General features: G+C 39.3%; 2 protein-coding genes across 3 annotated transcripts in view; one reads left to right on the forward strand and one right to left on the reverse strand.

Moving 5' to 3' along the window:
- The window catches only part of LOC126198669 (FHIP family protein AGAP011705-like), a 214,754-nt gene extending 200,561 nt beyond the window's left edge, over window positions 1–14,193 (reverse strand). The window contains exon 1 of one of the 2 annotated variants that reach the window (XM_049935157.1): window positions 13,705–14,193. The gene's annotated coding sequence lies outside the window, so the exon portion shown is untranslated. The remainder of the gene's footprint in view (window positions 1–13,704) is intronic. The other variant, XM_049935158.1, reaches the window with a different exon arrangement.
- A 178-nt stretch (window positions 14,194–14,371) lies between these two features.
- The window catches only part of LOC126198670 (zinc finger matrin-type protein 2), a 43,003-nt gene continuing 41,377 nt past the window's right edge, over window positions 14,372–15,997 (forward strand). Inside the window, exons 1-3 of the mRNA XM_049935159.1 lie at window positions 14,372–14,500; window positions 14,653–14,873; window positions 14,986–15,059. Coding sequence (XP_049791116.1) covers window positions 14,486–14,500; window positions 14,653–14,873; window positions 14,986–15,059 — 310 coding nt within the window. The 5' untranslated portion in view covers window positions 14,372–14,485. The remainder of the gene's footprint in view (window positions 14,501–14,652; window positions 14,874–14,985; window positions 15,060–15,997) is intronic.

Raw genomic sequence — 15,997 nt, forward strand, 5'->3', positions numbered from 1 at the left:
GTTCAATATGGCCGCCATGAACGAAGGCAAAGCCTACGTGAACATCAGCCATCGAGCCATTGCTGTAAACCACTTCTGAGCCCTGGAACACATCAAGAATTGAGAGGAAGTGACAGCGGAGAGCCGCAGGGTTGATGGAGTCCTTAGGGCCACGTGTCAGGTCCAGATGAAGCTGTGGCCGAGGTGTACACCATGGAGGCGTACGTGAACGGATCAAAGTAGAAGTGGTAAAGGGAAGGAGAGAAGGGACCGCATGCAAACCGCAATCGTTAGCCCTGACACAGGCCACCAATGCGGGAGATGGACTGCCACGGGCGGGAAAAGGAGATGGTAATTCGGATGCTCAGGAGAACTACGAATGTGTGCTGTGTAACTGGCAAGCAGTTGTGCACGTCTGATCTGCAATGGAGGAACCTCAGCCTCCACCAGTAGGCTGGTCACCGGACTCGTCCTAAAAGCTCCTGTCGCTAGTCACACCCCGCAGTGGTGCACAGGGTCGAGTAAATGCAACACTGAGGGTGCTGCCGAACCATAAACCACACTCCCACCATTAATTCAGGACTGGACAAGGGCGCTGTAGAGCCGCAGCAGTGTAGAGCGATCTACACCCCAATTGGTGTTGCTCAGGCAATGGAGGGCATTGAGGCACTGCCAGCACTTCTGCTTAATCTGATGAAGATGAGGAAGCCAAGTCAATCGAGTGTCGAAAACCAGTCCTAAGAATCGATATGTCTCCACTACTGTGAGTGGATCATCATGAAGGTAAAGGTGTGGGTCCGGATGAATGGTATGACGCCGACAAAAGTGCATGACACACGACTTTGCGGATGAAAACTGGAGGCCGTGGGCTAGACTAGCAGGGTCATTAAATCTTTTGGTAAAATCAGATTTCTCTCATAGATTTCAAGATCAATCCTGCAGCTGTTTTATCATTTGAGTGTATGAGGGGTAGCAAAAAGATCAAAATAAGGTTCTTCATCAGCTTAGCCAAGGTGACATATTGTAAGTATACTGAGCACAGGAGGAAGAACACCAAAATCACATCACCATGTGTCCATTTGTCAGAAGATAAGAATCATGACTGAACTTGGTCTGGTCACTCTATGATTATATTAGATTAGATTAGATTTTTGTTCCATAGACCCAAAAATCAGATGGTTCTCGAGGACACGGAACAGGTCAGTAAGTATATCATATAACATTTGCATATAATCCTCATTTCCCTGACCATTTGTTAGGAGATTGTCAAGATATGTTAATCCATTAGGCCATAGCCTAATCCCAGTGTCACTGAATCTGTGCCTGACCAAGTACTAAAGAAGAGCAAGAAGAAATTTGGAAAGAGATGTAAGGTTAAGGGTGAAGAAAAACTCTGAAGTTTGCCAAACATATTTTTATTCTGTCAGGGATAACAAAGGACCTGAAAGAGCACTTTAATGTTAAGGATAGCATTTTGAAAAGTGATTATAAAGATGAACACCAACAAAATTAAAACAACGGTAATGGTTTGTAGTCTAATTGGCTATTCCTCAGGGAACGAGATTACAAAATGAGCCACTATAAGTAATAGATGAGTTGCACTATATGGGCAGCAAAATAGCTGACAATGGCCACATCAGAGAGGCTATAAAATACAGACTGTCAATAGCAAGAAAAGCATTTCTGAAAAAGAGAAATTTGTTAACTGAGAATGCCATACAATAAATAAATAAACAGTGAATCTGAACAGATTATCGGCCCTTCAGGTGTAAGTGAGCATCTAGATATTTCAGCACCATATTCTGGCTATAAAATGATACGCGTCCTGAATTCCAAGGCAATTAACATATCATTAAATGGTACAGTGACAACAGGAAACGCAGTCTGGGGAACAAAAACTACTCCAGTCTGGGGAACAAAGACTACTCCAATTTCTATTTTAAAAAATCATAAAAGCCACATTTATTAAAATACAGGAACAAAGCTTATTATTTCTTCAAAAATTTATCTATTGTAGAAAAAAATTAGGCAGTAGAAATAATCCCAACTGGTAGCATTATTAGAAATTTAATGCTGAAAGAAAGGTGCTTTTCAAGCAGATAGTCAGGTGCACTGTTGGGCAAGAAGTAGTGGCCCATTTGCTGACTGCGCCGAGGGTGTACAGGGAACCCCATCTGAGCATTCAGTATCAGTGTGTAGCAGTAAGTCAGGAAGTGAGTGTCAGTCTGTTACAGCCTTGTGATGTATTCACTTGAGACGGTAGTTGCAACCCTGAGTACTAGCCTCATGTTTATATGCAAAGGAGCTTTTAACTTATCATGAGGGACTATGGTCATTCTTGATTCGCACTGTATAAAGTTGTGTTTTCATGTAAACATCAGGCAATTACATGTCCCATTCATTCCAGTTCAGCGAGTTCTTGAGTGCTGCCCATATTCAAAATCTGTGTAGCAAGTGAAGAATTCAACTTTCCACTTTTGGGGGAGCTAAACTGTCTTTGACTAGCCTGGCTGTCCTGCTGACATTTAATAGAGACAGAATCTGTAATTAATAAAATTGTGAATAGGGTTTTGATTCTGAACTGTGCCTGTTGTCATGGAAAGAAGAAGAAAAAGATGATGATGGAAAGGAGAAATAACTGTTTCAGGGTTTGTGGAAGATGGTTAAAAGTGAAATAAAACCCAGGCAACTAAAAAGTGTAGCTGGAAACTGAGGTAGTCTCCAAAAAGGGTCATCACAGACAGTACAACTAAAATGGAATGATAAAATTAAGACCGTACACACTAGAAGGTCAAGAAACTTTAACTGTTAGATAAATAAAATACATACACAAAAAAAAATTTAAAAAATGTATAACAATGTGAAGGTAGAAATTAGCTGGAGATCACTCATGGCATACACACCTCAGTGAGATGCGCTCCACTCTACATCCCCTCCCCCCGACACCGAATGTTGAGATATATTAAATTGTATTATGAAATCCAATTTCCCCTCAGGAGGCATGTCTCTGTAAGCTTTTATCAGACTGTCAACAAGCATCTGGGGTAAAGACAAATCGATGATTTACCTCGGATCAGCCACCAGGTCACAGACTGCAGGAATATGGGTTATCGTGAGATGACTACCACTGCTGCATTGAGACGAGTTCCTTGAACACAAAAGGAGCTATTGAGTATGCCTGGTGTGGCCAATATGCAGTCAGCACAATATGACAGTATCTTTCCGAGATGCCTCGAGAGAAGTATGCCATGTCTTGGTAGTCCTCTAGATTGCTCTCAACTTGTTGAGGGTCACAGTAGCCTGTCATTCCAGATCTCATGTTTTCAAAAGTTGATGTCGCAGTTGCCGTCTTAGGTCTACACCAGGTAGCCCATGTTCAAGTTTCTCTCTTGTGGTTACTTCTTCAGCTAATTTTGTTTTCAGGGAGCTCATTTCGCAGAACACTCATGTGGCTCGGCCTTCAGACGAATGTTACTGTAATTCCAGAGCTGTGTAGATCAACTAATAGGTCTCGAAAGCCAGCGACCAAAGAGTTTCTGGGGTAGCACTGAGATATGCCTTGTAAGCACCTCATGGAGCCACTATAAACAAGGGTGTTCTATGCAGCAATAATTTTGACGTACTTCTGAACACATGATATGATGACCAACTCTGTAGTGCATACACTGCACACACTCAGCTGAGAATATTTATCATGCCTCCTTGCATGTCCAAAAGCACAATCAACCCTGCCATTGACTTTTGATCCGTAGGTGTAGATACATGTTGAGTTTGGGTGCTTGTGAAGAACTGAGTAGAACGGGCACATGAGAATGGTAGGATTAGCATTTTCTTAGGGCAACAAAACCATAAGACTGGGTACACACCATAAGGGGGGGGGGGGGGGGCGCACTGCGTACACAGACAAGAGAGGGAAGTCTGAGGTCTGTGCACAGGTTTTCCAATTGTATCTCAGCTGATCTACCCATTTTAGGGTGATTCATAAACAATCTGAACTATAGGTTGGGAAAAAGTGAACTGACACTAACTGCTGGGCATCTGAAAGATTGTGACAACAGAATTTTTCAAGATTTGCTAGTGTCTGGCCCTCAGTGGTGGGATACCAGCTTCCACTAGGAGGCTGTCTACAGGGCTTGTATGGAAAGCTCCAGTTGCCAAATGGACACCACTATGATGGACAGTGTCTAACAAGCTCATTACTGATGGGTGCTGCTGAACCGTAACCAACACACCCATAGCTTAGATGCGATAAAATCAAAACTTTTACAATCACAGAAGAACTGTGCAGTCTGCGCACCAGGGGGTACTGCTGAGAAATGTAAGGTATTAAGTTTTCTCATGAAATTTACCTAGAGGTGGTGTAATCAAGTTAACTTATTATCAAACAAAAAGCTTAAAAATTTGAAATGTTCAACGAGTTCAAGTAACTGGTTAAGGAGGTAAAGTTCTGGGTATGTATGCATAGTCCTGAGTCTACAAAAGTGCATGACTTAAGGTTATGTGAGAGAACACTGAAATCTATGATGCAGGGTGCAGTTATGTATTCTCTGTGTAGCTCCCTGAAGTTAGATCTCTGTGGTGCACACATGATGTAGAGATGTAATAGAGACAAAGGTCCTGCACATACAGTGACAGCGATACTGTGGGTCCCACTGCAGCCACGACACCACTGACTGCAATGGTAAAGAGGGTCACACTCGGAGTCAATTACTGAGCTACCCCAAATTCCTGTTAAGTGTTCACTGTTGAGGGTAGACACTTTCCAGACCTGATACAGTAAGAGGGATTTGACATCTTGGATACAAAAGCCCCACTGATGAAGAGTAATCAGGATGTGATGGTGCCAGGTGGTACTGTACACCTTCTGCAGGCCAAAAACCACAGTGATCAAGTATTGGTAATGTGTGGAATCTGCATAAAGCAAATTCCAGATGAAGCACTTGGTCTATAGTGGACCAGAATGCCCAAAAGCCACTTTGAAATTGCAATATATGTCAGGCCCAACATAGTCTGTAGTTGACCACAACTTTGAATAATTTATACATCCTGTTCATTAGGGAGTGTGATCAATAATTAGCAAAATTTGAGGGCTTTTTCCAGGTTTCAGGGCAGGAATAATAATAAACTTACCCTTAAAAAAATACAATTTAAATGTGTTTTATGCTGTCACAGCTAAGGTGTTTAAGTATTTGGTTTTGGATTTTATCATGCCCAGGGGATCTCTCTCGACACACTGATAAAGCACTGCAGAATTCCCGTTCGCTAAATGGAACACTGTATGGCTCAAAGCCTTGTGCATGAAAGGATAGGGAGTTTCTCTCCGCCAAACATTTCTTGATCAGGAAATTAGAATGGTAGTTACTGCAAGTGGGCACCTCGGTGAAGTGTGTCACAAAATATTCGGCACTGACAGCAGGATCAACACTGATGTTGCCACAGAGAGATGCCAGGAACTACCATGAAGAGTGTGTGGTTGCAGAAGCGGTAGGGTTAGTCCACGTCTGAGACAAAGGGGTTGGGCTCTCACACGATACTGTTCCCAACACTTCCATTTTCACTTTTTTATTAAAAAACTGTCCCTTCGCTCCAAGTCTCTTGAATGCTATTAAATGTTCCACAGAAGGATTATTTGTGCCCTTGAAGTGCCCTTCAGTACTCCCCAACAGCTTGCAGCTATTTTCTCAGGATGCCACGGCACACATTTCTGGTAGGAGAGGCCTGAAGAATAGGGTATTGTTACTTCTGCAGCCTGTATAATTTTGTCAATGGTACCTCTTACCACCCCTTTGACATCAATCTCTTGACTGAACTAAAAAGTAGCTTACGAGGTGAAAGTTTGCCAATTGGCTTTCTGAAGTGACCACTGTGGTACACGTTCAATTGGTTGATGGCTTGAAAAAGACACACTGATATGAATGTGCTCACTGATGCAGAGATCTCCATGGACATACCAGTGGACCAAGTGTAAGACACTCGACTGCAGACTGTAAAACCTATAGCTGAGGATGTTCCACGGGTTGTACTGGAAAGTGTCACTCCACCAGCATTAAGTAGTCAGACTTCCAGCTTTGAAATTAACTGTACCATTACTTCTTCCCTGGTAGATGTGGTTTCAATGTCTCACAGGGGATTGTAGACATTGAATTCAACTGGCCGTTGATGGAAGAGTGGAGGCAGTTGTTCCACTAGCTCCACCGGCTAGTGATATGGCATAGACATATCCAGAGGTAGATTGATATTAGATACTGCTAGCCTAACTAGGAAGTAGACACGACAGCCATAGCTTCTAAAGCAATGGTTAGTAGAACCTGCTCAATGAAAGTGTCATAATGAATGAGTGTCCAGACTCCTCCACACACTCACTTAGTGTTAATGCTATTTTGACAGTACGATTCACAGTTATTTATAGTAGAAACTTGACTTTCTGAGAATCTTTTCTCCTGAAGTGCTACACCAATTGCAGAGTAAGTAGCCATTAACTGACTGAGTTTCGCCATGTGGCGATAGTAGCTATTACAGGTCCACTCAGGGAACATTAGAATACTATCTGAGAACGCAAAGATAGGGAAACGAGAGAATTAAATACTTTGCAGCAGAGTCATTTTCCATCTGTTTCTTCATTCGCTTTCATAGCCTCAGCCTCTGTGAGGATGGTGGCCAGATCGAGCGATGCACCAGAATTCATTTTAACTTTTGATTATCGTCCTTGTCTCTGTGAAGTTTTGGTTTCTGTGAGGATTTTCCTGTCTCAACTTCTGCAACAAGGATGGACCATTTTTCTTCTATGACCTGCAGCCTGTGGCTCTGTCAGCCATTGAGTGGTGCAGGACTGCTGCTCTGTTTCTTCATGGGAAGGAGTGAGGGTGCACCTTGGCAGGTGTCCTTTTCCCTGATGATCTCTAAGGAGGATGAGGCAGCTCCAGCTGCACCGATGGGTTGGTTACCACTGGTGCTGCCAGTTCAGGGGACAAGGTAGCTGATGTCACCTCCCTCAACTGAAGAACAGGATCTGACATGGGACTATGACCAGGAATTACTGTTTTGAGACTCTGTGATCACACTAGGTATGGATTTTGACACAATTGGTTCAAGGTGTTCAAACTTTTTCTTAACGCCCTGATAAGACACGCAGTTGTACCTCCCAGTATCAAGTAAGAGTTTTATTGTGGCTTTTAAGAACTGGAAGTGTGGGCAAGTGGAATGCAGACCAATGGTAACTTGTCAGTTTCTATGTTTTCAATCATTCCTTATTTGCTTCTATATTCTTGGATATGTGATCCATTTGTGCAAGTAAATGAAATGCTGTTTGTGTTGTACTATATGCGTTTCACTTCTTTTCGTTTGTGATGCATCTTCAGTGGAGGGCATTACATGTTTGTTTTATATAATAATTAGATTATGTGATGTCTAGAGATATATTACGGTATTACAGTTTTTTGTTATTCTCTCATTAGGCGAGGAACAGCTATTTTGGTGCGAGTCTCAAGAGAATAAAATTACATTTGGTTTTATTTACAATTTTGTGATTTTATTAATCCACACTGGTCATGTTAATTAACATTTCGCTTTAGCTGATTTGGTAATTTATTACTTTCCTGTTCATTGAGAGGGCTCTATGCAAGTATAGCTTTCCTGCAATGTTAGGAGTTTTATGTTTTAATTGTTCATTCTAATACCAGTATGTAAACTCTCTCTCTCTCTCTCTAGATGAATGAAAAACACACAGTGACAGTTTACAACAGTATATACAGTAAACACACACAACCAATACACAGTGAACATGAGGTGTTCAATTGAAATGTATTTGAAAAATGCCAAAAATCAGACATCCTGATGCACGAAGGCCAACTAAGTAAAACTCCAGGACAACACATAGGCCTACGGATTAACAAGGTCACAAAATCATAAGAAGGACCAAATATTAATTTAACCTTTCAAAACTTGTATCACAAAATTCGTTCCTTGCATAACAAGGACCAACAAAAAAAACTGCAATAACATATCTGTAATCATTATATAACACAATTATTGTGTACTAACAATCAAAACATTCAAATCATGCCTCCATAATGTAAATTGGAATCACATATATTCCGAAACAGATGTAAATTCCAAGTATAACCTGTTTAGTAAAGAAATTGCATCAATATTTGAAACCTCCTTCCCAAAAAAAGTTTATAGGAATGTACCAAAAGAAAACACAAAAAAACCATGGATAACAAATGGGATTAGGACATCTTGCAAGAAAAAAAGAATTTTGTACATAACAGCAAAAGAATCAGGAAACCCCAGTCAAATAAATCATTATAAAAAGTATTGCAAAACTTTGAGTAAGGTAATCAAACTTTCAAAAAGCATATATTTTAGATCCAAAATCAACCAGTCCAGTAATAAAATAATGCAATCTGGGACATAATAAGGAGCGAGACTGGTACGAACAGTGCCAGTAAATCAGTAGACATTGTACTAAACACTGATGACAATACTGTAAGCAACCAAGAGACTACTGCGAATGCATTCAATGACTACTTCATAAGTGCTGCAGAGCAAATAGGTTGCAATGGATCCTTAGAAAGTGCCATGGATCTACTGAAGCACAGTTTTCCCATTCCAGTGAGCGAGATAAGGACATCCCCCATAACCAGATATGAGATTTAAAAAACCATTGCCTCATTAAAATGTAAGGGATCATCTGGTGTAGATAATATCTACAGTAAGCTGCTAAAAACCTGCTCTGACCAATTAAGCAAAGTATTAGCCCATATATTTAATGCCTCTATGTACCAGGGTGTTTTCCCAGAGGGCATGAAACTTGCTATAGTGAAGCCTCTCCACAAAAAGGGAGACACAACGCAAGTCTCAAACTATCGTCCAATCTCCCTCCTGTCCACTTTCGCTAAAGTCCTTGAGAAACTACTGCACTCCAGAATTGTAAGACACCTAGAAAACTTTGGCATCATAAGTGATAGACAGTTCGGTTTCCGGAAAAGCATGTCCACAACTGAGGCCATATTTTCTTTCACAAATGGTATACTGGAATCCCTAAATAATAAACTGAAGGCTGTTGGAATATTTTGTGATCTGTCCAAAGCCTTCGACTGTGTGGACCACAAAATACTCCTCAACAAAGCACGCCACTATGGGATCACTGGGGCACTGGGAAGCAGGTTAAAATCCTACCTCCAAAACAGGAAGCAGAAGGTAATTCTCAATGGGAGCAATAATGAGGGAGAGGTAGTAGAGTCAGACTGGAGCACTGTACTCCATGGAGTACCCCAGGGATCTGCCCTTGGTCCGTTGCTGTTTCTGATATACGTAAATGACCTACCTTCTTCATGCAATACATGCAAGTTCACCATGTTTGCTGACAACACCAGGATTTTGATTAGTAACAAACAGCTCATTGATATAGAGGTTGATGCCAATAAATTACTTACAGTACTATTAACCTGGTTCCAAGTGAACTTGCTCACAGTAAACCTGAGCAAAACAAATTATATCCATTTCAGCCTTGACCACAAACTCCCCCAGGACATTACTGTTTTAAATAACAATAATCAGATAGAAAGGGTACACTGCACCAAATTCTTAGGCCTCCACATAGACAGTAGGCTCAACTGGGACCACCATGTCCTCGAGACTGTAAAAAGGCTGTCCTCAGCAATTTTTGCCATTAGGACAATCTCACAATTTGGAGACATAAATGTCACGAAGTCCACATACTTTGCATACTTCCACTCCATTATGTGTATGGCATCATCTTCTGGGGCAATTCACCCTCATCTAAAAAAAAATCTTCCTCATGCAGAAAAAAGTAGTCCATATAATGTGCAGAGTACCCCCGAGAACCTCCTGCCGTACGCTCTTTAAAAAACTTGGAATACTTTCCACAACCTGCCAGTATATTTTTCCCCTAATGAGTTTCTTGGTTGACAATCCTGCCCACTATGAAACCAATGAAAGCTTCCATTATCACAATGCAAGAAAGAAGGCTGACCTCCACTTTGAACTAAAACGTTTAACTAGGGTACAGAAAGGAGTGGATAACTGCAGTGTCAAAATATTTAACTTATTACCGAGCTATATAAAAAGTCTACGTAGTAACAGTGCATCATTCAAAAACTATCTAAAGACATATTTAATCGAGAAAACGTTTTACTCACTTGATGAACACTTCAACAGAGAAAAGTAGTCTTTGTATGTATTTATATTTAATGTTGTTTGTTTATGTTCTTTTTGTTCCTATTTGTAACAATATACTTATTGTGACAAATAGGCTTTTGCAATGTGATAAACTTTGAATAACGTATTATTCCTATGACTTTACTTTAGTTCATTATTATTTTTGCAAGTCTTATGTAATTTATGTCTAGTTCTGCTCTTGTAAACTAATTGATACCATGGTCTGTGAACATATATTATTCAAGTCGTTTTACATCCTTGCATCAAACGCATAACAGGATCTATGGAACTTGTAGATAAAATAAATAACTAAACAGCAAACATGTAATATGAGCAACTGAAGATGTGACACAAAGAAAAAGAAGATAAATCCACATGGCACAAAACAATCAGTATTCAATTTAGTTGCATAGATAGACCATATCTCCAATACCAATGTTCACTCGTTTACAATTAGTTTCGTTTTACCCACTCAGTAATTTACAGGACCTTGTTGCATAGTGTTATACTGCAGGACAAAATCTAAAACACACAGTCCAACAACCATTGCTACCACAGAATTACAGCAAGTTCACTTAAGTTGCTGCTTGATTCTGGGAAATACGGAAGCGTCCGATCCCGCCCGTCTGCTTTGACCCAGGACGTCACAAATATGGCGGAAACAAAAAAAAAAAAAAAACACACACACACACACACACACACACACACACACACACACACACACACACACACACACACACACTCTCTCTCTCTCTTTCCACAAGAAGCCTAATGACACTAACGGGACAAGTGCGGGAAATGGGTGGGGGGCAAACTAAATATAAACAAATTTAGACGCCTTGTGTAGCTACAATGTGTAAGTGAAGACAGCCATGCATGAATACCCACCCACCTCCCCAGGGGTCGTAACCCCTGCAACCCATAGAAGATAAAGATGCTTCAGTAGCTGATTAGTGTTTTTGTCTTTTAAAAAAAAAAAATCTCACAGGATAGAACGAACAGATCAGAAACATAAATATAATAAACTAAAACAGAAATTGGAGGAAACAGATAATTAAAATAAGTAATAAGAGTTTTTAAATTAAAAAAAAAAAACAATCTCACGAGATAGAACGAACAGATCAGAAAAGTAAATAAAATAAGATAAAACAGAACTGGAGACAGCCACACTCAAACCAAACTCCGCGCCGTCATGACGTCACACACGACAACACCCTTACGTCACGGGTCAAAGTCGACACGTGGGATCGGACGCTTCTGTCGACCCTGATTCTGTTTAAGTTTTCTTTATTTTGAAGAAGTATGCTACACGATTTAACTTGTGTTAATTTTCTTTTTATTTGTATTTTGTATTCACGATGGGCATTAGCTGGTGGGCGAGTGGCTTTTGGCGAGCAACTTGTGGTTTATGGAGGTTAGGACCTATTTTTTCGGTGCTCTGTTTGTTAGTGAATGGTTGCTCAACTGAAGTATTGGTCTGGTTTAAAGAAAAGCTGGCAATGCTAACTGGAGACTATATGCATCCAGTAGTGTCTGCAGACTAGTTCATATATAGTCACAAACCATAGAAAGTAAAGCTTACTGTGGTATATGCCCAAAGTAGCACGGAAGAAAAGACTAAGGTAGGTTGGAATGTTATAGTTTCAAAGTGTGTTTGTGAAACCAGCAAATGTGAATGGGGGAAAAAAAAAACTAGCAGTAGTGACACAGACGTGTAGCACAGCCCAAGATACAGGCTGGGTCTGAAAGTGAGATTGGCTGTTCACTTGCACCAATAATTTTTAAAATGACAGCTTCAAAAAGTTGGTTGAGTATTTTCAGAAAGTTTAAATTTTCGAGACTGGAGTTAGAAGATGCATAACACACACAAAACTTCTATGAATGAATGCTGTTTCCCAAATGAAGTAGTGTGCGTCCACAAAGATACTTGCAAACAGAATGTCAGCAGCATATTATGCCCAAAAGAGTACTGTCATCAATGTGTAACTGCCAGTGTCTTTTCGTAACATAGTGTTCACATGTACACTCAGTTCTTAAGTATGGAATTCTTTTCTGCGAAAAATATATACAAAATATGAACGTAGTTTACAAATTACTGAACAGAGCCATAAGAACAGTAACTAAAAATGGTAATTGAGCTAATTGTAAAGATCTGTTCGAAACACTTGGGAGCTTAGGTACACTGTGTGGGTATATTTCTCAATATTAGAAACATAATCACCTATGCACATTAAAAATGACTTTCATCATTATTGCACAAACAGCTCTGACCATGACCACATAACAGATCTTGATGTAACTCACATTTACCAAGAAAGAATAAATGTAAAGCTCATAACAGCATTTTCCAGCAAATAATAAAACCATACAACAAACTGCACACCAGGAAAATTAGAGAGATTACTAAAACAAACTTATTTAAAACGGCAGTTAAAAACTCTCTCTTGAAGAATACATTCTATACAATGAAGATTAGATAAGAAAAACTAGGAGTTTGGTGAAAATGCAACACAAATAATAAAAATAATGATGGTAATGATAATAAAATATCCATCATAACACTTTCACAACTTTCCCTTCTCTGAAGAACCTTATTCCCTAACCTCTGCAATGTTTAATACAGCATATCTCACTCATTATAGCAGGATACTGACTGTTTCTCAGATGAGATGCTGTAATGCGTAATACAGAAACCAAATGTCACTATTGACATGATGTCAGCTGATAGTGTGTGTAGTGTTACATTATGAGGGTTGCTCCTACCACAAGGCCACAGCCAACTACCCGTTCGATCCTTGTAAAACTAGACCTGTAAGGATCTAACTGCCTGTGTCTATTTTTTGTAGTTATTAAACTGCAATGCCATGGCTTGTCCAGTATCCTTGTAAAAGCAATCTCTGTGAGTGTGTGTAGGGGTGGGGGGAGGGGAGGGAGAGGATACTAATTATGTCATTTGTGCATTTGATCAGTAAATCCAGATCACAGCAATTACACAAACAAGTACGGTGCCACTCAATAACAGGGAGTATAATTGTGAGTAATGTGTTACACAAAACTTTGCAGAATATTTTCGTTCGTGTTTTATCCAAGCAGGAACACTAGATTGTAACCTCTTGTTGTTGATGCCAGTCATTTCCTAAAAGTGCTTGCAAACTGCCTCCCTAACTTTCAAGAACTGTTACGTGACGTTCTGTAATACAAAACAATCACTGTACTCCTTCCACAATGAACTTTACTTTTCCTATCTTAGTTCCGTATAAAAGTAGTATATATTACCCGCATGTAGTAGGACATTACAGGTACCACAACACTAATATTGACTTGCGCCTCACCAAAGTAGTAAACTGAAGTTGTTTACTGAATAATTTATGTAATTTGACGGTGTAACTATAGACAGCTAGCATTAAAACGGGCGTAAACAGTTTGTATAGTGGTGATTTCAAGACATACTGCTACAGTTTACCAAAACAATGTTTTGTGGAGTTCGAATTTCGTGCTTTGCGAATGTGTGCGAGTAAAATAATGGCATATATAAAGTAATACCTTTTGCAGGCGATACATTTACAGAAAAAATGTTCGGCACGCTCCTGTCGCACACATTTCCAGTCGGCCATAACAATATACAGCATTTGGATAATTTCTTCTCTTTGCAGATTAATAAAAGACTTCAAACTGTCTGTCTAATATTAAACATCTTGTCCGTTGAAAATGGAAACAATGCAGTAACTTCATTGCTATAAAAAACTGCACCATTTCTACGACACTGATAAGACGAAACAGGTACAATAACACCGTATATTACGCAAGTTAGCAACTAATCTCACAAAGCTGATGAACAATCATCACTACACTACGCCCTGTCAGCGAAAACAACTGTTCCTATGTTTTCATTTACTATCGCAACAATGAGGACAGCAAACCTCATCTCATCAAAGATGACATTGAAGATACCATCTCAACTGTCAAATTAGAAGAACTAATTTTTCTTGGCCCTTTAAATGACATTTAGATGCAAATATAACATCAAAGATATGCTTCGACATTCATTCTCGCTGTATTTTGGTATTTGATATACAATTGAAGGGACGTCTTAGTTTGTATTCTGTGGTTTACTAGGTATAAATCCCATTAAATACTGCTATGAAAATTGTATTGCAAAATACTCTACACTCAGGTTGATATTAGTTCCCAGCTCATGATTTTTAATGTCTATTCGGCTAATTTGTTGAACTAATGGAGGTGGTATCTATTCTCAAGTCAAACTAGGCTGTGTTGTGTTCTATGATCAAAGGTCGTGTTGTTTGATACATCTTTGCTCAACAACATGGCGTCAAAAGAGGTACGTGTTTATGTTTTGTTTTTGTGGAAAGGATGTGTGACATTTTCAGTAGAGACAGTATTTTTAATTGGTTGAATTAATTTGAAAAGGTTAACTTGATAACATACAGATCAGTTTAGTTATTATAAGACGACCGGTTTGATTTATTATAGAGAGCAGAAGATCATCGAAGAAAGTGGGACCGCGATGAATATGAACGTTTGGCTGCAGAAAGAATACAGGAAGAATTGGAAGCACAAGAAAAAGCGAAGCAAAAACAGCCACCTGTTAAACGAGACTTATTGCGGCAACGTGACTACCGAGTTGATTTAGAATCCAAATTAGGAAAGAGTGTAGTCATAACAAAAAACACTCCGTCATCGCAAACAGGAGGGTATGCCTTCAGACATCTTACAAGCCCCGTTGCTGATATGTCATGCATCATTACTTAGTTGATGTGTAATTTCACATATGTTGACATTATATTGACTTGTAATTCTTTGCAGGTACTACTGTAATGTGTGTGATTGTGTTGTGAAAGATTCCATTAACTTCCTAGACCACATAAATGGAAAGAAACGTAAGTGACTCTCTACTAATTGTATTTAGCTATGTGTAAATTGCTATCATGTTTCATTTTTTCTGTTCTGTTTCTTTACTAACAGTAATCAATATTACTTATCTTGCAACCAGACTATAAGGAAGTGATAGTGGATTAATGACTGAGCAGAAATAAGTGTCATAGTTTTTCATTATTGATGGATTCACACCACTCAGTAAAGAATAGAATTCAACTAGTATACATTGATATATGCAAAATCATATTGACCATCTGCAATGTAGTCAGGAGCCCTCACATGTTTGCTATGGATTCAGTCATGCATGCAATATAAAAACTGCCAAAACGCAGTTGCACACGTGGAGTTCGTGCCAATAAAACCAATCTTTGTGTAAATAGTTGATTCATTTATAAAATAATCTGTATGTTGATGTCAGTGTATCCTTTTCTTCTGGATTCTTTAGATAAGCTCAGGAAGCCATACAACTACTTTCATATTTAATCACATGCATCCTCATATATTGATCAGTTTCAAGACATGTCATTTCAGGAGAACCAAATTTAATAGGTGACACAACAGGCACTATGCACATATCCAAGAGAATTTGTGGTTATCCACTCACTCCTAGAAGTGTGTGAAAATTCTCTAATGAATAAAAATTCTATACTTCTGGAAGAACCACTACTGCCTTGTGAATGCCTAAGGATGTGATGATTTATTTCATGTACTTATTCATCATTTAGCACAACAGTACAGGACAGCTTATCTAACAGAACTTTGTTACCAACAGTATTAAAAGCATTAGAAAGATCAAAATTAACTTGGACAACAACACTTCTGTTTTTTTTTATACATGTAATCCTTTGTTGCTTTTCTGTACTTCAAATTGTTCAAAAGCCATGTTGATTACTATTCACTAACTTCTTGTTACTTAAGTGTACAGTTAATTTGTAAACCT

This window comes from Schistocerca nitens, chromosome 8 (assembly GCF_023898315.1).
Source record: "Schistocerca nitens isolate TAMUIC-IGC-003100 chromosome 8, iqSchNite1.1, whole genome shotgun sequence".
NCBI classification, from domain to species: domain Eukaryota; kingdom Metazoa; phylum Arthropoda; class Insecta; order Orthoptera; family Acrididae; genus Schistocerca; species Schistocerca nitens.